The sequence below is a fragment of the Penicillium angulare genome (assembly GCF_028827245.1).
Source record: "Penicillium angulare strain IBT 27051 chromosome Unknown utg000007l_segment0_segment0, whole genome shotgun sequence".
Classification (NCBI taxonomy): Eukaryota; Fungi; Ascomycota; class Eurotiomycetes; order Eurotiales; family Aspergillaceae; genus Penicillium; species Penicillium angulare.
Window position 1 is genome coordinate 2,661,280 of NW_026623166.1, and position 24,021 is coordinate 2,685,300.

The window sequence follows — 24,021 nt, forward strand, 5'->3', positions numbered from 1 at the left end:
CGGGGGAGGCGGCTCTCAGCTGGGGTCAGCATGTTGAAAACCCCCTAATTGTGCGTCGCATTCCTGCTGGAGTATGCGCTCCGTTCAATAAGTCGGGCCGCTTGGGCCTCGCGCCTGAGAAAATCAATCACAAAGGTATGGGTTGTAGGGAACTTCTTTTTCAATATCGCCGAATCAGGGGCTGTCTGCAAAGCACCCCACGCCATTGAGGATATTTATAATCCACACTGTCCCCCAGAGATCAATCCATCTTGCCATCATACGGTACAGTCTACACCACCGCTCCAGGGCGGCTTATGGCTGAAATATCATTAATAGCATGTCGCGTCAACATCGAGAATCTCCAAAATTTTTGGAGCATTTTGCCCTCATCTATATTGATCAAGGGGGAAACCTTCGCCACCAGGTATCTGCTTCCATCTTCGATAGTGGCCAGTTTATCCTATCCCCACAAGTTATCGGGGCGTTTCTGAAGGCGGTGGCAGAATCAAGGACAAGCAGCTTTCCAGAACAGCCCAATAGCCAGCTCGTGCCGTCCACAGCATGGCTAGCGCCCAACGTACCCAGGACAGCAGAGAAGAGGGGTGTTCAACAAACACCAAGGCTTGCGCAAGCGAAAGAGCAAGGCTGGGGTACCCGCACGGCCATATCCCACATTACAGCCCAACTCCCCGTCAATCAGAAAGATCTTCTTCGTCGATACTATGAAAAGGTCTTTCAAAATTTGCAGCAGGAGAATTGCAGGGTGATCGCCAAAACTTATATAAGGCTTGCCGAGCCACGTAAGCAGACACAGTATCCCTATAATGGAAGGAAGTCCGTGGAGGGTAAAACGCAGCAGTTCAATCCTGAAGAGACTAAGCCGCCATGGTGGCCACTTGGTGTGACTCATCGGGAACCTGACCATCTTCCTAAATCTGGTAGGTCAATTTTTATCGATCTCGTTAACCGCGCTAATTTCAGACAGAACGCATTGCGCTCCTCATCCATATTCTTTGCGAATTACGTATCAGCCATGGAATCACCGCGCGAAAATTGAAAAACGCAGGGCGGCTTGTTCAACGTCAAATTACTCCGAATGAGCGATTGCAGCTATTGGATGAACTTTACTGGGTCAGAGAGGAGGAGGAAAAATTCTTGGATGCAGTGACTGGTAGGTTCATATAAGTGTCTACAGGCTCTGAGCTAACTAGTCACAGACGGGAGTGCCAGACTTCCCATATCAAGAGCGAACGTACCTCAAGACCTTGAATCTGTCTGCCAGCCAAGTGATGCCAGCAGTGAGGGGCTTTGGAATAGCCAGCTAGTAGGATTCGAACCGCCAATCCAAACCACGTCGACATCTATGAAAGCTACCCGAGGGATTTTGGATACACCGGTATACCAGTATTATACTATGGATGAACCCTGCACTATCCCAGAGTTGCCCTCTCCATCGTCTCGAGACCTTAAACGAAAGCATTTCTGTATTGAGGATGCTATCTTGCCTATATCTTCTACACCTGTAGACTCCTCTTTTTCTTCTTTGTGCCATCCTTCATTATTAGAAAATTATATGAATATGCCACAATACCTAAGACAATATTGCATATCATGGTATACTGGAGTGAAGCAATGAAGTGGAAGCCTAGAGTCCCGTATCAGATGCAGCTGTCACACTTAACAGAATGAATACTACTATGATTTATTTCAGGTGCCATCACTAGCGTAGGCCAATGCCGAATTGGCCACCTAAGCTTCTTTATTACACTAGCTTGGGAATTGGGGGAGGTCATCGGCAGCGATGCTGATACTGATTGGGTTTCAGTGGTATATAAGCTGTGCCTCAGTGAGGTGAGTCTGCAGTTGTCTTCGGTTCAGCCTTTGCCCGCACCGCCTTGGGCAACTCACTCAGCTTTTTAATGATAGGCCTTGCAGCAGTCCGGTAATGAAATCTAGGTCGAAATACACCCAACGGTTCTACTAATCGCTAGTTCCATGCGCTGGGACGTGTTCACTTGTCTATGGTCGATATAGACGGAAGGTCACAACTTGTAATGCACAGTGCGACATGAGCCTCCATTTCCACCCGACTGCCTCTGCACAACAATTAGCCGACGTCATTCCACATGGTTTAGCACTTCTAAACCAAAACTTTATGTTAGTATCCGAAAACAAAAGTTTTCACACTCTAGTCCTGTACTCAAATGCTCCATTTCAGGCTCGCTGGTTGCAGTCAGTACATCCAAACGACCTCAGTCGGGCGAATGCTTCTTTCGATGCATTCGTAAAAACTGAAGCACCCCTGTGAGCTGAATATCGGATCCGGGGCCAAGAGACTTGGTGTGTGCTGGATTTGCATCCTCTGCGTTAAAATGGCTGCAATTTCACATTGATGGCCACAGCGGATTCATCGCTACGGCTGCAGACATTAACCCAGAGGTACGAGCCAAGAACTCTCAAAGCCAGGTTGTTAAAGATGCAGAAGAACACAAAGAACTCCAAGGACGTTTCATTGATATGATCAGTCACGAGATACTGAATCCTTTCTCCGCGGTATTGCACTGCACCGAAGATATAATGGAAGTAGCGCGGGAAGGATAGCTTAGTAAAGTGTGTGTCTCGCGTATTCGAGAATCTGCGGAGACAATCAGCCTATGCATATCCCACCAGAGAGATTCTTGATGATGTCCTTACATTCTCGAAAATCGACGCATCGATGCTGAATCTCTCCCCGAAGAGTTTAACCAAAATTACACTCTAAGAACCTGATTTCTCTCTTTCAGTCCCAACTACAAAGGAACGATATTCAGTTTGTTTATCAATCTGACTTTTCCTATTCGGGCTGCGGAATTGAATGGGTGATAGCCGATCTCGATCGGATGGGCCTGGTTCTCATTAATCTTCTCGCAAATGCGATTAATTTCACTGCCCAGTCAAAAGTACGCGAATAAGCCGAGTGTCAATAGGCGCTTCCAAAGACTGGCCGTCATCTTACCCGCCGAATGTTGTGTTTTTTCGATCCGGTGAGGCCACACTCAGCCTCGATAAGACAGCATCACCAAAATGGGCCGATGGGGAGTATGCCTACATTATGATCGCTGTTCGAGATTCTGGAATTGGCATCGATGACCATGCTCAGATCCGCCTTTTTGAGAGGTTCAAGCAAGCTACTCCGAAGACGGAAGGAACATACGGTGGCTCTGGTCTAGGTCTGAATGTCAGCCGAAAGCTTTGCCATCTCCATGGCGGGGAGATTGGTGTTAGTTCCAAAGAAGGCCAGGGAAGCACTTTTTGCTTTTTCTTCCGGGTTCGCAACAGGATGCGCCACTGGGGAGATGGGATTGATATGGATGACATCTCGGATGTTGATAGATTATCTCATGATATCCAAGCGGTATGCATCGACTCATCCGGCGCCAAAGAACTTCCTTCAGACGTCAGAATCCCAAAGGACCCGCCGGAGAGTGAAATTGAAGAATTGAGTCGAGGCGGCCCTTCCGATGAACGAACAACTCATACAAAAGAGATTGCGCGGAAAGCAGCGAGTCGTATCACCGGAAATGATGCTGCTCAAAATTTCATTCGAAGCATACTCGTTGTTGAGGACAAAATAATCAACTGGAAAATGCTCACACGGAAACTGAAATCGTTAGGGTTTGGAACAGTTGAGGCAACGAATAGCTTAGAGGCTCTCGATGCCTTCCAAAGCAGCAGACCTGATTGTATTCTCATGGATCAGGAGATGCCTTTGATGGACGGAAATGCGGCAACAAAGCACATCCGAGACCTTGAGGAAGGAGGCAACAATCATATTCCGATTTTAAGGGTGACAGCGAATGTCAGATCAGCACAAAAGTCAGAGATGCTTCAAGCTGGGATGGATGACGTAATTCACAAACATTTCAGTACTGAAGAACTTATTGCGAAAATAAGCCAATTCGTTCCCACGAAATTGGAAACGAAAATTATTGACATTTCGGTTACTTTAACGAGCATTAATTGAATAAGGTTAGCTACTTATATTGCTGCCCAGAAATGATATGATATTGAGGAACATATACTTACGTTCTGCCTAGATCGCTATACGCACAAAGATGCCAAGAGACTTCATTGCATCATTGCAATCCGATTATTTTATCGCAGTCCAGCTAAGAGAGTCAATGCGGCGACTCGCAACAAAGGGTGAGAATCCTGGGTGATTGTGAATGGGCGCTCACTCCATTCTCACCCCATTCTCACCCGGGCGGACAGAAAATCGCGAAACAGGTTACAATTCGCTCTCGGCTCACCTTTTTAAATTTGTACTTTCCGATCGCGCAGCTGTTTGCTATTCTCATAAAAAGGTACCACCAAATCGTCAGCTCACTGAATTTATGGTCTGCACAGCTCCGCACGCTTTTAGTTTGAATTTGAAAATCAAGTCAACTAAATATTGATAATAGCTTGTAGACCGAGAGGATCGAAGTACTGCCAGATAACTTCATTAATTACAAGAGTGTAGTCCATTATACGTGTTTTCCGCGCCTCGCTCTTTTTCGCCCTTGTCTATAAATCATATTTCAATTTGGTCGAGTAATAGATTTGCAATAAAGATGAAATACATGCACCCTAATCTGGCCTCAATTCGACCTATAGTGAAAGAGAGGTAGGAACAAGGAAGCGACCCAGCCGTGCGAAGAGGGGGGCTACATCGGAAAATTAGAAATTATTCTAGGGAGTACACCAGGCTAACCAATTTCAGACGTCCATATTGCTAACGTCTAGAATTGCTTAGCTTCTTGAGATAACTATGAGGCCTTTTTTGTGTCACAGTGTAGATCAGCCAGGCTAACCAGTTTCAGACGTTCATATTGCTGACATCTGAAATCGGTTAGCCTGGGTATCGAACTGATGACTACAAGGATTTCACTTGAAGGTGGTACTGAAATGGTTGTTATGCTTTAGGATGGAAATGTGCGCATTTACATGGCAGAGAAATATTGTCAATGACGGTGGGCGACGGGGCTCTATTAAATAACAGGACGCCCAGTTACCTCCACTTGCACACTGTGGTGATTGTACTTGGTCAACTTGGTAAACTTCAACAGCCGCTGATGTGACGTTTCCGTCCCGATGATTGTATGATCTCACAATAACCACAGAGGTGGTAAAGAGTAATTATCTGCGGAACAACCGGCACCCCGTAAGGTGCACTATAATTCGATGTAAATTCTCGATATGCACGTCATTGACAGATTGTTGAGGCAAAAGAAATGGGATGCTGGTGAACATTTCTGCTCTTTCACCATCAGAGCAAATTTTCCTTCCTCCAGCGATGATCCGCATGGAGGAGGAAACTATGTTGGTTCCAATTGATACATGTTTACTGTGCAATTACAAGTCAATAATAATTAAAATGAACGACAATACTTCATTCCCAGGCAAACCTCGATTAGAAATTTAAGATAGACCTTATATTCCCATTCAAGCGGCATGGTTCCGTAAGATCTGGCTGTATAAGATCTTGCTTGGGTACCCGCGGGTCGACCATATGTGGAGACACTGGCCTGTTGAGCCAATGAGACCCATTGCTCACCAATTGGACGTGGGGCGGCCTATGGCACTGCATCTCTATCAAGGTCGATAGAGCGGACTTGTTGTTGTTAAGCTGATGGTTTTATAATACGGCTGATTCATCCGTTTCGTGTATCACACAGTCATCAATATCGCAATCGAATCTATGCCAGTCCCTTCCTGACGCTCATTGTAATCCATTTTCAGATTGTCAGGATCACATTTGTCCTTCATATTGGTAGGGGAATATACACCCTTGCGAGGAATATTTTGCCGTTCACCTAATTTATATTTTCTTCTTAACGATCTGTTCTCATGTATCAGTTCTGTCTCCAAGAAGCTTTCAGGGACTATACATCAGTCCTGATTGCCATGCAACATACCTTTTCTGTCTGCTCGGCCTGCGTTATGAATTAGCAAGAAGAAAGAGGCACTGAAGTTGGGGCTGGGAAAACAAGGAGACGAACCGACTAGCTGGGGATTATACATGCCCATTCAGGCCGGACTGCCCAGATTTGTCATATGCATTTCCTGAAAATGGGTCGAATCGCACCATTTTTGGCGATCTATTCTCATGGCGTGATGACGCAGGGCCATAGCTTGATAGTATCGAGCCCCGTGTCTTCTGAGATGACGCCGTGGACTCTAGCGGAAGAGGGCTGCTGCCTGAGGCCTCAATTGTCTTTTTGAACTTGTTGTGATATGAGGCTGGTGCAGATCAAGAACTGATCCGCACCATCGGAATTAATTCCCAAGATATCTATATGTAGCATCAAGTTGATTTCCAATCAACTTGATCTTCTCGTTGTATATATAGCTTCAGGTATTCCCTCTGAAAGAATAAGAATCAATCTTCCCTTCGAACTACAACAGAACTCTTCAACCATCGTTAGGCGCGACCGGCAGCAGACGATTGGTCTGATTGCGCTATTCGTAAGCAGATATTGTTATCCTAGACAAGAGAATAACAAGAGGAAAACTGCGGGGGATGTACTTCAGCCATCACTTTCTCGGCCAAGCACAACTAATCCACTGCATACATAGATGATGTTTTAATACGAGGAGCTCACGTATCTGTAGATAAGAAGCGTGTTTTCCAAATGATCAATCGATATTAAGAAAGCCAAAGTCGCCTCTAGATACAAGACATAACGCGAGGAAGCAAAAGAAAGATAGCTTCCTTGCGTTCAGGGGAACCCATCTGAGATAAAGCTATGTGGGTCCACATCCCCCACTTATCGTGTATACCTCGTCAGTCTCTGACGCTTAATGCAACTTTCCTGGTCGAATAAAATTGTTAATGATGATAGTATTTCACCGGCTGCGTCTATCACATAAACTATGGAATTCAATTACCGTTTCTAAGGTTTACCAGCCCAAGCCACCATCAAAAATTCCTCAGCCGAAGTAAGCTTACAGTCAGGTAGTAGTCGGTTCCATTCGTCAGAGACCTTGAAGCACCCAGCAGAGATTCCTAGCAACATATCTGAAAACAAGGCCTTTGAAAGCCAATCGCCCGCATATTCAGGAGGTATCGAAGGATGGCTGAATTGCGGTATCCAAAACGCTGGCCATTCCCTACTCTCCAAATCCTCTTTTTCACTACTTGGATATGGAAAGGCTCACCACCAGGGCGGAGGTCTCCAAGGGTATCTATACCATATCAGCATTTGAATTAACATACAGCTTTGTGCGGAAGATGGATATAGTCATACCGTGGGCTGATTCGCCAAGGGCAATGAGTTCCTTTAGGGATACATCACTCCCTTTGACGCCTCCAACGACAGGCCATTTTCCTTCAAAGACAATGGCCTTAGCAACAACCTGCCCAAGATCTTGCACTTTTGTAAGCGTCAAATATATGTTCTCATAGTTTTGTGGTACAATCGCTCGATGGCTATTAAAATCGAATGGTAATTCAGTCTGAAGAAGATGAGCTGCAGACTTGTAAGGGTATGTAAGGTAGTTCATGAATAATCCTGGCTGAAACATCGTGTACTCGAGAACCTATTTAATATGAATCAGTTACTACCCATGTTCTTTCTTGTCCCCCCGCAGCCCCAGTGCTCCTTCACTTTATTTTTGTGAGCATTTCATTGTTTTGGTGTGGAGCTTACTGTTTGCTCCCTATTCGGCTCTTCGAGGTATCGCCGGATCTCTTCTTTGAATGAATACCAGGGCATTAAATCAGATCTGAAAACAGTCAATATTTGACGGAGTACAAAGCTCGAACAGTAATCGCTAGGTGCAAATCGTTTGACGCCAGCTCCAACGGCAGCATCAATGAGGTTTTTTTGTATCTCCCTCGATGGTTTATCCGTTATAACAATAAATGATAACACGGTATGGATTCCATCAAGAACTCTTCCCAGTTGTTTCGAGTCTTGATAGTCCACCCGTGCCCAGTCTACGCCTTCAGGAACGGCACCCTGTATCAATGGGTTAATTAAAACGTCTCACCGCTGGAGCGGAAACTCGTACCCGTTCACTTCAGGATAAGACTAGCACATCATGTTTATGAGAGACAAGAGCGTCTATAACCTCACGTGCAACGGCTATGAATATTTAGTGATGTTGTGGAATTATGATTAGGGTTTTTTATAGAGCTTACTGCTGGAACCACCCGCAACTGCGACTTTGACCATTTCAATGCGATACCAAAGGGATTCTTATTTGTAAATCAAGTCGTATACTTAAATTTGGAACTTATTTTTGTCCTTAGTAATGTATTTATAGGTTCAAATGGGCGCATCTCGATTACATAGGGGCAGAACTAAAAATAACTGCACCCAGAGATAGCCCGTCGTACATAGGAAGGGGCTTAAGGCGTCCAATTACCTGCGCACGCACCCAACGGCAGTTTTCCCACCACACGAAGTAAGAAGTCATAAAGTGACACCCACAGAATTGGTGGAGGAGGATCCGATGCATGCGCCATGTCACTATTCAAGACCCACCTCAAACCACGTGTTTCATTTGCTCTGATCAATAACGGCAGAATGGAAGTTCCCGCAGCACTGTGAACAAGATTTAATCGCTTGCTTCACAAGAACATCGTCCCCGAGCTGGAGGACATTTTTGAAGATAGTCTCGGCGGGCTCCACTGGAATTATTCAATAATGGATCAGAAAGGGTCTCCTTGGACAACGTGTGTGTTACAGAGCCTTCTTCAGAGGCGACAGAGTCGGGGTGTGCAAGCAGATGGAGAAAGGCGGGCCAGCCATACTTGGTGATGGATTCATTGATACGATCATTTGAAAATTTCATTGGTACCAGTAATGGCCCCAGTCGAGACGCCTGAACTCCATTCCATTGATCGGCTTTACGACAAGGCTGTGCAGTGCCTCTCCGACCGACCAACCCTCTCCTTTCGGTCATTGGCATACTTTATGATCCTCGGTCTCCTTTTTTATGCAGAGCTTAGGCGTCCCAGGATTTCTTCACCCTCAAGCTGTAACATCATCTCCGTCCCGAAGGCCCCTCCTTTGCGCAACCAAGAAGCTTAGACCGACTCCACCCAGTAGTATCGCCGATCCGAAATCCTCTTGGCAGCCAATGCCGATCCCGAATCTAATGTTTTCTATTCCAAACAACCATGAAGTCTTCTGTGACAACGTTTTTATCTTCCACCCCCCCCCTTCTGTTTCATGAGCAAGCATTCTACCTACTGAGGATATCTTGATCCTTGACGTTCCAGCAATGTATCTTGAAGCAATTTATTCCTATTGTACGGATTTATTATGATGACTACAAACAATTCAACACACTCGCACAGTGAGTAACTCTTGAATAGAGCAAACCCCTTCGCAAAGACTCAATACCCTCAGACACTTTCTGATAGACGCTGAACATTATTTTCTTGCCAGGGGTAGCAGAAATCAATCGTATCATACGACTTAGATCGGATTCGTCGGATGACAAAACATACCACCTATCTGGCGGCGCAATATCCGGAGTAGTAGTTGTGTCCTTTGCAGCAGTGATAATAGTGCTGCTTTTTATATTCAGGAAGCAGGTTGTTATTTGCTGCACCCGCAGGAAGCAGCCTGTCGCCGACGAGGAGCAGACATTACCTCCACCCACGTATGCTCCTTCGCAATCGCAGTCTGCGCTACATGATGCGCCTTACAAGAATGGCTCAGCCTGGCAAGCCTCCGAAATGTCGTCCGAACAAAATGCTATTCACGAAATTGGGCAGCCTGCGCCGCACGAGCTTGGGTCGCTGGATATTAAGCCTGAGGGACATGGACGTGTAATCCATGAGTTAAACTAACCTCATTCGGGCTGGGAACAGCGGCCATGTACGGCAAAATTTGATATTTTTGAGGATACATTTTGTTCTTGGTGGAAGGAAGATGTAGTGCAATATCTGGATTTCTTTTTGGAATGTTCTCCGCGCCGGTTTTGGGGTCGTTTTTTTATTCGCATTGAGGTCGAGCCCTTGGGCATTCCATGGTATTTAATTTGAGGAACCTAGGCTACAATAACAAAAATCTTTTCTTTGTAACTTTTTGTAGCTTTGAAGAATTTATCAGGGGGAAAGTATATCCGGGTCCTTACAAGTGTTAGGGTATCCATAAGTCTAGTGTGATTTTTAGGACTCATCCACTAAAGAGTTGGGAATTTCCACCTACGCAAGATATTACATAGAAAAAGCAGAATTCGGACCAACAATGTGGCGATGTTACATGTGTACGAATCCTTGCTAGCCTAAATTTATGCGGGATACTTGGGCCGGCAAAGATACCTTGATAAATATGAAAACGAGAGATTCGTCGCTCGACTCAAAGTGGCAAGAAAATGAATATAACTTACTTCCTATGATTGAGCAATGGGATTGGTTTTCACTGGCGGTTTTCTCATTTTCACCGTGGCACAGGTGAAGAGAAAGATTAGTATCTTACTAATGTATACGAGCAACCGTACCCGATCGACAAATTCGCGGGCACTGCCGCAGCTCGCCAGTGGTTTCACGAAGCTGCGCGAACAGCTCGCAAAATGTGGCGAGTTCCATTCGCCGGTACCTTTCTTCGAGTTTATCCCAGAGGTTGCGAGATGTCCCAAGTCCGATGACATGAATGCTAATGTGGGGAGACAGACCGGAAAATGGTGTGGTATGCCTCAGCTTCGCAGCGCGACCATTCAACGTGGCGCTCGAATGCCTGGACTTCCACTTCGGGGCACGCTTCAATGGCACGCTGCCTCACCGCCCCGTTGAGGCGGGGCTCCACCAGAGGTGGATGTTCGTGTTGTGTTTCGGAAGGAATATTGATTATAGTTGTTATTTCAGGGGGAATACATAAGGCTATATATATACAAAAAAAATCAACTTGATGCCTCGTATAGATATCTCGGTAATTAATTCCGATGATCCGGCGTCGTTCCTGATCTGCACCAATCTTATATCACAACAGTTCGCCTTAATGGGTGTACTTGAAGAAGCAATCAGGGCTGTTGTAGTTCAGAGGTATGAGTTAATTTGTCATTCAGAAACATTAGGGGTGCGTCTCCATCCTCCGCTTTCTGAGTCCTATTGCGATCGTCAATATATGGCAAAGTTGTCATTTGCTAGAAATCGTGATGTGTTATATCACTATGATTGCGTGAAGTCTGAGATATATATCTCGTATGGCTTAATGTTGAGGAATTTTACAACCCAATAAACAGGGCAGAACTGTGTTTATTAGGCAAATGAGTTGAACGAGAATGAATATTCGTACTTTCTAATTAGAATTTCGATGTAAACAGACCACATACAAGAAGGAGACATACAAGAAGGAGAATGATATATTTCCAGGTCAGGATTTGGAAAACCCGACAGGGGGTTCAACTGAAGTTGCCAAGTTGAACCCCCAAAAGCCACCATGATTGGTCAGCCCGCCATCCGGAAGTGATTGCTACCGCCTTCTTATATCAACAAAGCCTGACCCGCCAACTGCCACCGTCGAGGCTGGTCGTCAGTGTTGTGATATGAGGCTGGTGCAGATCAGGAATCAAGTCGCAACGTCGGAATTAATCCCGAAGTGTCTATACGAAGAAACAAGTTGGTTTCCAATCAACTTGTTCTTCTCGCTGTATATATAGCCACATATTTCCCTCTGAACAATAAGAACAATAATCAACTTTCCTCTGAACTGTAACAACTACCCGTACCGAAACTCTCCCTGAGATGAAAGACGGCTCAGTGAAGCACAGAATTCTATCCCAAGCTCGGTATTTCCCACACTAGATACAAGCCGCTATTTTCAATGGCTGATCCCGTGTGGGCAACCGACGCGGAGAACAACCAAGATCAGAAAAGGTGGGCTGTGCTTACATCTTCAAATAGATGTTTCATCACACACGGCTCGACCAGCCTAGATGTACTTCTTGAAATGATCACCTCCATTGATAAAAATTTCGCGAGATCAATCGGTTTCCTTTCTAGGCCACATACGTGAAGAGACCGAAAGCATATTTGTTAAGTAGCTGAGCCAGTTCGCTCGCCAGGGTTGGGCAAACAGGAGTCGCAAAGATAGGCGGCATGACCAATAGTTGCCATTGAGTGAAAGTTGAGGTAGACTACGGAGCCCGTCGATACCATCTAGGAAAGTAAAAAGATGGCCCACTGAGAACGCAAACTTTATTCGCTGGCTAAATTGGGAATTTACGGCTCACTTTTATATTTCTCATCTCTCAATTAAACAGGGAGTATCGTAAAGGTTGAAATAATTCTGCTCGCTCCACTATCTGATATACTGCAGTGCATCTTGGGTGAATGAAGAAACACAGGCCTTAGAGGCAGGGCTAAAACGACCATTACTCTGTGCCACTCCTCTGTCTCCCTTTTCAATCAGAGTTCGTATCCTCAAGCAGCCCAAAGTGGTGAGATTATCAACAATACATGGTCGTTCAAGTTGAGCCAACACCGAATACCTTGGATCCACACCCGTGCAGCTCGTGCGTCGAGGTGGGGCCACCACATTTGCTTTGGCGTCTCGACGTTGAGTGAACGACTGTGAATGTTCAGCGAGACAAGGAATTTAGAAATGCTAGTTGTGACTGACTGAAAGATTCCCTCCGTACTTTGAAAGGCCAGGGATAGTGCTGGCGTATGGACCACAGGAAATGACGGAGGAGAACAAACAATGGCCCGCAGGATTTGAAAGCTGCTCCTATTTTCATGCTATGGGGAATGTCCCTCCTCACTTATCTATGATGTTGGTATACAATGATTGCTGAAACCTGTATCCTACGGACGCAAGAATTTGATTGACGAAGAACCGTCTCTGGTAAGTCGTATCCTCAATCTATCCTCCCCTATTTATAAGGCTAGCTACTGCATGCAGTCCCCGACACTTTCATCGAATTACAAAGTCCCGTCATCCAAAGCAATCACGATTTGGAGACTACCTCTTTTCCAGCTTTCCAATAGCCCGGCAGCTACCATGGGTAGAGTTATGAACGCGTTCACAAGAGTTCGGGAACGGCGCCGCACCAAACAGTTCAAACTGAACCATGTACCATTGTGCACACCGCAGTCGTCCCTTGACAAGAAGATTTTCTTCCCCAACTGGCAGCCTAGACCAGAATGGAAACCCCGTCGAGGTGTTGACTTTGTTGGTAACGCTTGTTGGATTTTCACGAGCCCAGACGACCCAACCCTTCGTCTTGACGAGATGCAACTGAAGCTTTACCGAAATCTCTCTTTCCAGCCGGTATTCGAGAATGGCGGAATCATTTACAAGCGCGCCAACGAGCCTCCGCTTACGTGCATTACGAGTCCAACTGCTTTGGAGACCGCAAAGCCGTATTGCGCGGGGACATACTGATAGTGGAGACCAAAAACCGGCGCTGTGCCAATGCACTATGTCCGCAATGCTCTATCTTCTCTTTCGAGACATTCTGAATCTCGCTAAAGGGCATTCTTGATGTACTAGGAATATTGGTGCGTTGAGATTAAGCTGAAAAGTACATGGACGAATTTGAACACTGGCGAGGGCTTCTGCTAGACTGATAGTTGATGGACTAAGAAGATGCCAACACATGTACTTTAGGACTCTAGTCGAGAATTGATTCATTTATCCTTGTGCAGCGAGAATAGACGCGACTCATACTCGCATGGTCCTTGCGTATTCAAGAGACAGTAAATTAGAATGAGATGCCCCGGGAATCAGCTCAATATTTCAGTAATAGCATTCAGACTGAGAAGCATGAAAGCGTCCGCGTCAGAGAGCGATCTCTTCCCGCCCGCTGTCGAGATCTCCAAAGGTCTCAAAAAATTAGCGGATGATCTGCCATAGACTTTCAACGCGTAATTGTTTGCAAAGTTCACTGGGGAAGAAAGGCTCGGATGATTCTGCAGTGAATCTGCTTCCCGGTTTTAGACTATTGCTGTGGTAGCCTTGTCTCGGATTGATATTCTGATGACTGATGCTTCGAGCCATAGCCCTAAGCTAGCCCCGGAAACACGAATTAAATGTACCGATGATTGTCTCACATATGTAATTCGCGCTGAATTCGAAGTCTTGGTTGGAGCATTCCCAGTCAAGGTAGAGTAAATGATATGAGGCAGGTAATAATTCAGGCTTATTAGAACAATCACTCATGTTTGCTCACCAGGACCGATCACTCACCGAGAAAAAGGTTTACCGCAACGCCTACACGCCACGGTTGGGTCTTTTGGCGACAGAGCAAAAAATGACGAGCTCTTGGTGTATTCAAACACACATTTAGACTGTTGGAATTTGACCGGCGCAGCTTAAAGCCGGCCGGATGGCGACTCTCAGAATCTTCGAGGATCATCTTTATCAACCCCACCCTGCCCCTCCCTTGCCACTCCATGACACCCTTCATGTCTCCCAGTCGAGAGAGCTTTCCTCCCCCCGCCTCTAGGAAGAAAGGCTCGGAATCCTTCACCTCGATCACTGATGGACTTGCCAAGAGAATCAGTGGTCGCTTCATTCGAGCCGAAGGTAACGCCCCTACCGCAACCATCAGCACCTCGCCATTCGTATATTGGAAAACGCAGGAACTAGTGTGGAAATGGGACCAACGGAAACTCTGCGGTGCGCGAATGAACATGCTGCTCAACTCGTCGCTGCTCCCGCACGGCCAAGCATGGAATGTTCCTGACACGGATAACATCTTCGTCTCTGTTGGACCACTGGGCGTGATTGTTCACGAGCCTGCACATCTTAGAAATCTTGACTGGTCTGAATGTGCGATCGGCGTTTCTCAAGACGAGAAAGGATCTGGTGCTAGAATCATTCTACAGGGCCGCACTAAGAGAGAATCAGGCAAAAGCCTGAGCAAGCTCCTCGTCCGTTTCAAAGACCCGATTCTCCCTCAGCCTCTGCTTCCACCCATTTCTTGGTCAACCGAATTCTGGATGTCAGATTCCGTGGTACTCGACCCACCTTTGGATGAGGGGGAGCTGATCATTGAAGGTCTCCAACTAAATGTCAGTGGCTCAGAAGAATATCATTATATCGGACTTCCGGGGACGGATTTTGGCGCTCTGTTCAACACACTCATTACTTCATGGGGCACTAGCGAGGACTGTTTTAAGTATTCCTGTGGGTACTTCTGGCTACTTGCATCCATCAGCCCTGTTCACTTGGCTCCAGAAGCCCACGGCTCCTCTTTTCTATTGGAAAAGTATCCCCTCTCCTTTCGCGAGCAGATGAGAGGAGAATCTTGGCTTGTTGCAGCCAAAATTACGCTCAAGCTGCAGAGGCCATCACGTCTCAAGTCGAGGCTCCAGGTCCAGGTTCACGCCATCTCGTCTGGCTGTGTGACCTCAACTCGACGACCTGCCGGCTTTCAATGAGGGGGCTGTAATTGTTTCCAATGAGATTTATCTTGTATATAGCGGTTATATCATCAACACTTTGGGCTTTTGAAGACTATCAATTCAAATCTTCATATATGTACATCCAACCGATGAGGACACTCAAGGGAGCAGAATTGGGAAGAGGGCTTCTATTCCGGGTACACTTATTTTCTGAAGTAAAGAAGTCAAATTAGTCGATTCAACGTGGAGCTTGTGAGTCTCTCGGGGGTTAGGTGGGAGAGCCTCTAATGTTTCTGGAAAAGAAAACCTATCTTGTGGAACCTCTTGCTTCATTCAACACTATCTCTCCAAATGTATTCTTTCATTTGCTAAAAGCATCTCAAAGAGCCAATTTCCCTGCTGCACCGAGTCGATGAGCATAGTCCCAGATCCACGACAAGTTTCTCGCATAATCAAGCTGGGCAGAACCTGACGGCACTACCTCGAGACCTACCAATTGATCAGCTTGGTATGTAGTAGAAACATTAGGTGATGTCTTACCGGTCGATGATCTCTTGGTTCCTGTAGAATCACTGCGGTCTGATTGTCCTGTGGAAACATTTCGGAGCCATCGTCTGATTTGGCGCTTGAGCGGATTTCTTTTTCTCCCTTTCACAAGGAGTTTGCGATGTTCACACGTTGTAGGTTGCCGTTTATTTTTGATCGGTGTATGACCAGCATCGCGGCGTTTCCGAAGGATGTGGTACCTTTTCCCTCTCAGAGACTCGGCGCTTCTTCTTATTTGATATTGCTGCCAGTAGGCGTGAGACAGAGCGTTCCAGGTCAAGTCTCGGTTTGATTCCAACCAGGGTAACAGGTTTTCCTCCTCCCAGGTTGACCAACCAACCGTACTATGGGGAGCCATTGCTCAACTGAGCAGCAGACCTCAGGAAAATGTGGCAGTAAGATGCAGTTCAACTGTGAATTATTCTGGCTGAGGATCCTGTGCAGGAGGAGTTACATGTTTATGAAGTTTTCAGTGAAAAGAAGGTCTGTCACATATCGTTTCAAATGGCTAGGGTGCTGAGCGTAATCTTTCACCGCTGACAAGGTTCGAAAAGATCCATGGTTGGGCTCTTGCAGCGTCTTGGCAAGGAAAGAAAAGAAAACAAAAACTGGTGGGCAGAATTTGAGCTGTTGAAAATCACTTAAACTGTTGAGCAAACGGAGAGGTAGCGTTTACTAAACGCTCTGTAGAGTCAATGTTCGATGTAAGAAATAGAGTTTGACAATAGCCCGATCTCAGGGATGGAAATTGAGACTGCATACTGCGAGATTATCTACCTACGACTTGAAATCGGTCGACTAGTGGATATACTAAAGCGAGAGTGAGATACCCTCGACCGGGAGCTTCAGGTCTCGCCAATGTTGTAAAGTTTCCAAAAGATGGGCGTTGCCGAGTCCTCATAAACTCACTGACAAGACAGTTGGCCTATATCTAGACTCCAAAAAAGAATGGTATCCAGGGGACGTCTCCTTTGTCTTAAGAACTATCTTTCTTGGCCCTGCGTTCATTAAATGACGATGGATGCACAGAGGCTGCCACAGCTGCCCTAAAGTGAGATTTGAAGGCACACAAAGTAACCGTACTATATCTGATGTCGGCTATTTGAATCGAGACAATGTAGGCAAGAAGAGCCCGTACTGAGTTTTCATAAACGATGCGGATAAAGGAAGACTAGGTTGACGTATATCTTACCCTACAGATGTGACCGACACAAAATGGGGATACCCACCATGCGCCTCACATATTGAATCTTTTTTCTCAATTTACTGGAGCCGCTAGGATCTTGCTGGCTCGAACGACCCCAGCATGGTCCTGAAATCAAGGGTTCTGTAGATGGCGATGGCTCTTCGTTTGTGGCGTTTGCGAGGGTCAGAGTTCGCTAGCAACAAGGAGTAGCACGTTGCTTGGACGATTGGAGCGAACTGGGCAGCGAGGCGACAGAGGTGAGTCATTCTGAGGCTCTGGGAATTTGTAGTATGTACGTGTCAACAACGTTGTTGTACGATATCGTGGTCGTGTGTTGCGAGTGTCACGGGTAGAGACTCGACGGGCGCGCACGTCCAAGCTAAGATGCTCCCGGCGGATCGGCAACGCGCTCATCCATGGCCACTTTTTAGACCGTTAGATCAAGATGCCGACTTAGCTCTCGGCTTTTCTGAAGAGAACTGGACGTTGCGTTGGTCACAAATCTACGGTGGAGTATACTTTTACCGTAAAGTCTGCTCTGCATCCTGCGGAGGACTTTTAGCGAACCTTACAAACAGCCCTGGCGTTGTTACATATCCAGCATCACTTAGTCAAGTATACATGCAATAAACTACCACGCCCTAACTAGGTACTCCAATCATTATAGTGCTAAGCCAAAAAGCAATTCAAAAGCCACCAGACTTCATAATTCACAGGTGCCGTTCACATTATTGGATTTCCTGACTTCGTGCAAGAGACCGCTCCCTCTGGAAGTGTAAAATTAACTCAGACATGCGGCACCACGGCTGTCCCATGATACCTTGCATAATTTGAGGTACGATCGGTGACCACATCTTTGTCTCGGAATAGCTTCGAAACCCTCTAGATTTTTCCAGCCATGCTGCATGCCGTCATTTATTGAGCTAACCCTGGAAATGACTCGTGTCTCGTATCATGATCTCCAGCAGGCTTCTCATAAATCGCAGTGGTATTGCTCTCTTGTATCTTCGGCGGAATTTGGGGGTTTTCCATAGGCGCGTCTACTGAAGCTGCCCGTTTACCACTTGGTCGACGAATGAAAAATGTCGTGGCCCCGGCTATCGCAATAACTCCGATGGACACCCCGACACCGACACCAACTTTCTCGTCGATGGAAAGATTTCGTGATGAGTCGGATTCAGACGATGGGTGGTCAAGTGCACTCAAGGTCATCGTTGAGCTAATCTTTGGAGTTGGTTTGGTCATAATTTTGGTTGGCGTGAGTGGAAAAAGGGTTGTCGTCGTCGAGGCGGAAGTTGCGTAGATGTCAAGAGGCACAAATACCTCATCCCCCATCTCACAACAGTCGTGCGTGTCACCGCAACACCAAGTCTCAGAATAATCCGTGCCATCGCAGGGCGTCATTTGTGAATTTCCCGTTTGTAAGTCGGTGCCTCCCTAGACATTTTGTTATCCATGGGACTGCTGTCCAAATTACCATCTGGAAAAAAGGGATTGTCAAAGTAACAAAGGGGTTATTGGTATTCACGAACCTCACAGACTTTCAAACAGCCAATATCCGGCCAGGATGATAAAGAACACATATCACGCCAGTAAGTGTCGATGGTACCCGAAGACTCATCCCCTTTGATTTTGCAAAGGCCATTGTTGAGACATTCATCAGACTGAGCGCAGCACATGCTGACGGTACCATCCAGACTATTGCATATCTTTGCGTTTTCAGCATCAAAGCTAGTTCCATTGGGCGTATAGCAGGTAACTATATCTGCCATTGAAAGCGATGGGAGTTGGAGTGCCAAGTACAGAATAAAGCCCAAATGCGGCTTAGCCTTTCGATTGATTCCCATGTCCAATGAACAGGGGACTGTTGAGAAAGCATACGAACATGAACTTTCCTTTTGGAAGGGACAATAACAAACAGGGGCTTACAGCTTCGAGTGGATCCTCGCCTGAGCCTGATTGGCTGTTCATTGTGCACTAAATAAGCCAAGAACAATTTCATTATTGTATCATGCTCCAAAGGGGAGCTAGTTCGCCTGAGAGCATGGCACGGGTAGCTTCAAAGTGTGGAATCATAATATTCGACTCAAATATACAATATTGGCGCAGAGAGTAGGTGACCAAAGGCCGAAATAAAAGTTTTGACTCAAGATATAGAGATTGGGCTGGTATGAAAGGAACGCAAGGGATGCAATGAAGCTGGCGCGGACCGGATCTATCGAATAGGTATCCTAAGCAAATAGCTAGAATGGGGCATCGGAGACCCCGCTGCCTTTCTTCTCTTACTCCCATCTCATCGTCTCCAATTTTGCCTCACTGCGCCTTGTCCGAGAGTTTGAAAGTTTCGGATTATTCACATCGAGGTCCTGGCTCGAGTTACGCGATCAATTTTTCGTCCAGAGTGCCTTGTCCCGTTCGTTGCGGCCGACACCCACAAACGCCGATCGAGCCCTGAGCCGAGTATCTTGTATTGCTAGCCACCAGTCTCTTGTCTCGTGTTCCATAATTTCATGCAATTTTTCAAAACATACATTTAAAGCCCAAACCGCGGTTGTAATCGCATTCTGTTATTTTAGAAATTGCTCATTTGAGCAGGAAAACGGGTAGACTTTTCTTATGTGGTCCCCACTATAGAAAGACTTAAATACAATTTGAAGAACCATACACAACATAGTATACACAAAACACCACGTTTTTCAATCCGTTCCGGCCTATGACCCAGCACTGCAACGTACTCATGCTACCTAGAACGTTGATTTATACCCAACCGTTTCTGAGCAGATTGTATCCAAGTGAAAAAATTTCAGGCATGTCAAATGTGTTTTGCTGAAACTCTTCTTCAATTCGATATGGTTGGAGTACGGTACTGCATTAAACTTGGGATTTTCCTGCAGCTCGCAGGCCATTCTGAACCTGCGACCCCAGCAGGTGCAAGTAAGTCTTTTACAGTACATAACCCAGAGGCAGTACAACTGGAATCCTTATCTGAAATAACGCAGATCGCAACTGACTTTACGTGCTGCATTGCAACACGCTCTTTCAACACGCTCCGACCAAACTCTCACTACTGCCCGTCGTCAAGTGGTATAGTCAACCGAGTCTCACAAGTGTTGAGATTCTGCCCAGCGATTGCAGACACACTAATGGATTATTTATATTTTCATATTGATTTGCCCCAAGCGCGCGTTGCGCATGATGAGAAGTGCCGTTATCCACTTGTGAGAAATCGGCCAGTATTAGTCATCTCGCGTCTGTGGGTACCCAAACAAGATCCTATCCAGCCAGGTCTTACGGGACCATGCCGTTTGAATGTTATGTCAAGTTTTTCTTCAAGTTCTCATTAGGTTTTGCCTGAATATGAAGTACCTGAGTTCGTTGTGACTTATATCTAATGTTTTGACGTCCTAGCGGCAATTAATTGCGCCGTATGTGGAAACATATCGCGCTCACTCGGTTTGTCAAGGTCATATATAGTGGTTGCTTCATAAACTGCGAAAGTTGAATTATGAAACCTGTGGTTGTACAATATGTATGTATCAATTGGAACCAAGATAGGTTACCCTCCATGGGGATCATCGCTGGAGGCGAGAAAAACTTGCTCTGGGGGTGAGGGGCTCTTCGAAATCGTATATTGAAGCTACAAGCCGTTTCCGTCAAATTAGGCACGAGAGCAGAGCAAAACCCGTTCTCTGCGGAGCTGGCAGCCATGGCACATGTGTTGAAAATGGTAGCGGAAATCAAAGACTACAAAATTACGTTGCTCACAAGCAACAAGGCGGCGGCGCTCACGCTAAGGAACCCGCGACGACAGTCTGGCCAGGAGCTGGTTTGTCAGATGTACAAGTTGATGAGAAGGTTGCGGAGAAATGGGAATCGGATCAGTTCCCACTGGATCCCTACTAGCGAAGACAATAAGCTGTTAGGTCTGGCTAAAGAACGGGCCAGAGCTGCGACACAAGAAGATTCTCTCCCACAAGAACGCGCCCCGAGGATGAAGTCGACAACATTGAAAATTGCACGGTCCCAAGCAGTCCCCAGCAGTGAGCTACCAGAGAACATAGGAAGACACGCAAAACGAGTGGATGCCGCACTGCCAGGCAAACACACCCGGCAGTTGTATGATTGCCTAACGTGGAAAGAAGCGACTGTACTGGCCCAACTCCGAACCGGCATGGCTAGACTCAATGGGTATCTCAATCAAATTAATGTAGCAGAGACGGATCAATGCGATTGCGGACAAGCAAGAGAGACCGTGGAGCACTTCCTCTTCCGATGTCGGAAGTGGACGGCGCACCGGACGGAAATGCTACAATGCACGCAGACTAACCGAGGAAACATATCCTTCTTCCTGGGCGGAAAACAGGCTTCTGATGATCAGAAGTGGACGCCAAACCTAGAGGCAGTACGGGCCTCCATACGTTTCGCCATTGCGACGGGCCGACTCGAGGCCACTTGAACATACCGACCAACATAGCCCCCACCCCCTTCTTCCGACCCTACTCACCCACCACCTCGTGCTACAGATGGTAGACGCGCTTCAACTGCCGAAGATAGGATGTTGAACACTTGGAGAAGCGCCTTCAAGCCAGCCTACTAACCCACTTCCTAACCACGAGGAACTCGCTGCGACACTGCTTTTTGGAATTGTCATATTTTATAAAGTTTCATATATGGGCTTGCAAGAGACATAGCATATGCAGATGGACATGTACAGCTGATTAGTGATAGTTGCCCTTTCGGCTCAGCCGCCAAGCGTTAATTAATTGTTTGTTTGTTTGTTTGTTTGTTTGTTTGTTGTAATCAGACTCCATACCTTCCATTGGGATATCGACAGCAGGATAAAGAGGCGTTCAGCGACATGGAAGCAAAGTATTCTGGCCGTAAATCTCCATATGGTACTGTTGTTTTTAAACGCCCTGTGAATATAACAAGGGTGGCGATGATCTTACGGCTCCTGTTGGTCTTGCGGCCATGTTTCAGTGTTTTCCCGTCTAGTTATGATCGCTGTCGCTAGTGCGTGCAGACCCCCAGCCGATTCTGAGAAATCTTGTTTCTATTGGAATATTCCCTCATTATTACTATTATTATTATAGACTCAAGAATTACGTACTCATCAGTTAATACAACTTGCCCCGGAAACCACGAGCTGAATAGCGCGCACATTTACTCGGATCAGTTATGCAGTCAGAATCAACTGCTACGAGATAGCCATTGCAACTCTGAGCGAGGCTTCTCTATGCAAGGGAATTCATCTCGCTATATCTTGACAGGTAATTGGAATGACTTCAAATCTTTGCGACAACATCTGGACTTCCTCTCTCCTGCGCTTGGAGACTTTGCTACCAGCTCTGCTACCAGCTTTTGTTAGATTTCCTCGGCCTCGCTCGTCTATTTTTGTTCCGCGGATTGAAAATGAGATGCACATTCGGAACTCCAATAGCTGGAACTTCGTTACTATCTAACAGAGTAGCCCATTTGCCGTGTCTTATGTTTGGATTTCTCATTTGCTCTGTTCTTGACCTTCTTTGTATTGAGTCTATTAGTTTCGTATTGTATCGAATGAAATTTTGCTTTGCGATTTTAGATTAAGGATTATTCATGAATACTAGTTCTATGACCAACGATGCATGGCTTGGTCAGATGTGATCAGGAAGTTAAATGGATTCTGGTCAATATCAAAGTGCAATTTAGCTACTGTATTCGTCGATTCTGAGCGCCATGTATGCCATCGTATACTTTTGCTTGCGAACAAATTAATCCTTTTTGTTGATACGAAAGGTCTGAATACGACGAAGCCTAACATTCCACATTACTACTTAATAAGAGACATCCGCACTCGTAATCAGACTACAGTTTCATCTTGATAGTAAAGCAACACCAAAATATCATATTGTATCTAACTTAGATCGGTATTTGACTTAAATTCAAGCAGACTATCTTTCAACTTCCTCTTTCTAAGAAAGCATATATGTATTGGAATCAATTGATAGATACATTTTTGAAAAGATGGATATAGACTCTGTTATCCTTCATTGATTCATTCAACAATTGGCATTCGTCACAAGAAAGCCAGTAATCCCACTGCGACCGCGCCCATGAAGTATTCCACTTGAAATAGGTCTGATCCCTCTTCTTCAGCACCACACGTAGTTGATCATCGCCCGAGAAGCATCCACTTTCAGCTCTACAAAGCTTGCATAGAGTATAGATATTGATTCGTCTCTTTGCTGGGAGGAAAAATGACAATGGGTCGTATGGACATATGATGATATTGTATCGCTGATAGTCACTTTCCAGACAGGAGACACATGACCAAGTAATAGTACCCTTCATTTTTGGGATAAGGCTCTGGAGAAGCTTTCACTGGGATGATTCACTTGATAATACGCATCCGCCTTAGGAGTCGAGTAGTCGAAGTAGCCAGCGGTCAGTTATAGCAGTATGTGGGAAAAGAAAGTGCCTGCACTAGCAATCATTCGAAGAATTCTTGTCGATAATGCCGATCGTTTTAAAGGGATTTCCGCTTACTCAATTACAAAAAGCAGATAGTGGATCGCCAATCACGTCACGCCAGACAGCACCGGGACCGTTCATTCCATCTGGGTGTGTAGTATTCCTGACTCACAGAAAGTGCTGGTCGAATCACAAAATTGGCGCAGTTGCAATCGGAGGGCAAAGAGCTGGCTCACCCATGGTTCACAGTAGTGGTACGGTGACCTCAGAGAAGTGAGTCAGAATGAAGGTCCTCAGCATTATGCTGCGCGTGCGAAAGTGCCATGGTGGAGGAATGTGGTCAGGCCATTGGTCTATTTTGAAGAGGCCCGTCGAATTGCGTGCGGCTTCCATGCCACCTCCGATTAACTATGCCCAAGTTCTGGCGGCTTATTGTGAAGTACTGAGGTACACGGCTTGACAGGTTTTGTCTTTGCTGCACATTCCGAGAAGTAACGCCTACATGATTGCTATCCAAGGGTATTCC

General features: G+C 46.1%; 10 protein-coding genes across 10 annotated transcripts; 7 read left to right on the plus strand and 3 right to left on the minus strand.

Annotated features, from left to right (window-relative positions):
- Nucleotides 1-319: 319 nt before the first annotated feature.
- On the plus strand, nt 320-1,307 carry N7478_010274 (DUF2841 domain-containing protein; the record flags this gene model as incomplete). Its single annotated transcript, XM_056926488.1, has 3 exons — nt 320-920; nt 968-1,146; nt 1,200-1,307. The coding sequence occupies 3 exons, from the start codon at nt 320-322 to the stop codon at nt 1,305-1,307; spliced, it is 888 nt and encodes a 295-aa protein (XP_056775858.1).
- Nucleotides 1,308-3,073: 1,766 nt separating this feature from the next.
- N7478_010275 (response regulator) lies at nt 3,074-3,985 on the plus strand (the record flags this gene model as incomplete). The annotated part of the gene is made up of 1 exon (XM_056926489.1): nt 3,074-3,985. One exon carries the CDS (start codon nt 3,074-3,076, stop codon nt 3,983-3,985), a length of 912 nt encoding a protein of 303 aa, XP_056775859.1.
- Nucleotides 3,986-7,188: 3,203 nt separating this feature from the next.
- N7478_010276 (uncharacterized protein) lies at nt 7,189-7,527 on the minus strand (the record flags this gene model as incomplete). The annotated part of the gene is made up of 1 exon (XM_056926490.1): nt 7,189-7,527. The coding sequence occupies one exon, from the start codon at nt 7,525-7,527 to the stop codon at nt 7,189-7,191; it is 339 nt and encodes a 112-aa protein (XP_056775860.1).
- A 1,751-nt stretch (nt 7,528-9,278) lies between these two features.
- Nucleotides 9,279-9,808, plus strand: N7478_010277 (uncharacterized protein; the record flags this gene model as incomplete). The annotated part of the gene is made up of 2 exons (XM_056926491.1): nt 9,279-9,309; nt 9,402-9,808. The coding sequence occupies 2 exons, from the start codon at nt 9,279-9,281 to the stop codon at nt 9,806-9,808; spliced, it is 438 nt and encodes a 145-aa protein (XP_056775861.1).
- A 558-nt stretch (nt 9,809-10,366) lies between these two features.
- N7478_010278 (uncharacterized protein) lies at nt 10,367-10,753 on the plus strand (the record flags this gene model as incomplete). Its single annotated transcript, XM_056926492.1, has 1 exon — nt 10,367-10,753. The coding sequence occupies one exon, from the start codon at nt 10,367-10,369 to the stop codon at nt 10,751-10,753; it is 387 nt and encodes a 128-aa protein (XP_056775862.1).
- Nucleotides 10,754-12,962: 2,209 nt separating this feature from the next.
- Nucleotides 12,963-13,346, plus strand: N7478_010279 (uncharacterized protein; the record flags this gene model as incomplete). Its single annotated transcript, XM_056926493.1, has 1 exon — nt 12,963-13,346. One exon carries the CDS (start codon nt 12,963-12,965, stop codon nt 13,344-13,346), a length of 384 nt encoding a protein of 127 aa, XP_056775863.1.
- A 1,022-nt stretch (nt 13,347-14,368) lies between these two features.
- N7478_010280 (uncharacterized protein) lies at nt 14,369-15,346 on the plus strand (the record flags this gene model as incomplete). Its single annotated transcript, XM_056926494.1, has 1 exon — nt 14,369-15,346. One exon carries the CDS (start codon nt 14,369-14,371, stop codon nt 15,344-15,346), a length of 978 nt encoding a protein of 325 aa, XP_056775864.1.
- Nucleotides 15,347-15,689: 343 nt separating this feature from the next.
- On the minus strand, nt 15,690-16,214 carry N7478_010281 (uncharacterized protein; the record flags this gene model as incomplete). Its single annotated transcript, XM_056926495.1, has 1 exon — nt 15,690-16,214. The coding sequence occupies one exon, from the start codon at nt 16,212-16,214 to the stop codon at nt 15,690-15,692; it is 525 nt and encodes a 174-aa protein (XP_056775865.1).
- Nucleotides 16,215-17,957: 1,743 nt separating this feature from the next.
- On the minus strand, nt 17,958-18,889 carry N7478_010282 (uncharacterized protein; the record flags this gene model as incomplete). Its single annotated transcript, XM_056926496.1, has 2 exons — nt 17,958-18,479; nt 18,575-18,889. 2 exons carry the CDS (start codon nt 18,887-18,889, stop codon nt 17,958-17,960), a joined length of 837 nt encoding a protein of 278 aa, XP_056775866.1.
- Nucleotides 18,890-20,748: 1,859 nt separating this feature from the next.
- On the plus strand, nt 20,749-21,498 carry N7478_010283 (uncharacterized protein; the record flags this gene model as incomplete). Its single annotated transcript, XM_056926497.1, has 1 exon — nt 20,749-21,498. One exon carries the CDS (start codon nt 20,749-20,751, stop codon nt 21,496-21,498), a length of 750 nt encoding a protein of 249 aa, XP_056775867.1.
- Nucleotides 21,499-24,021: the final 2,523 nt, after the last annotated feature.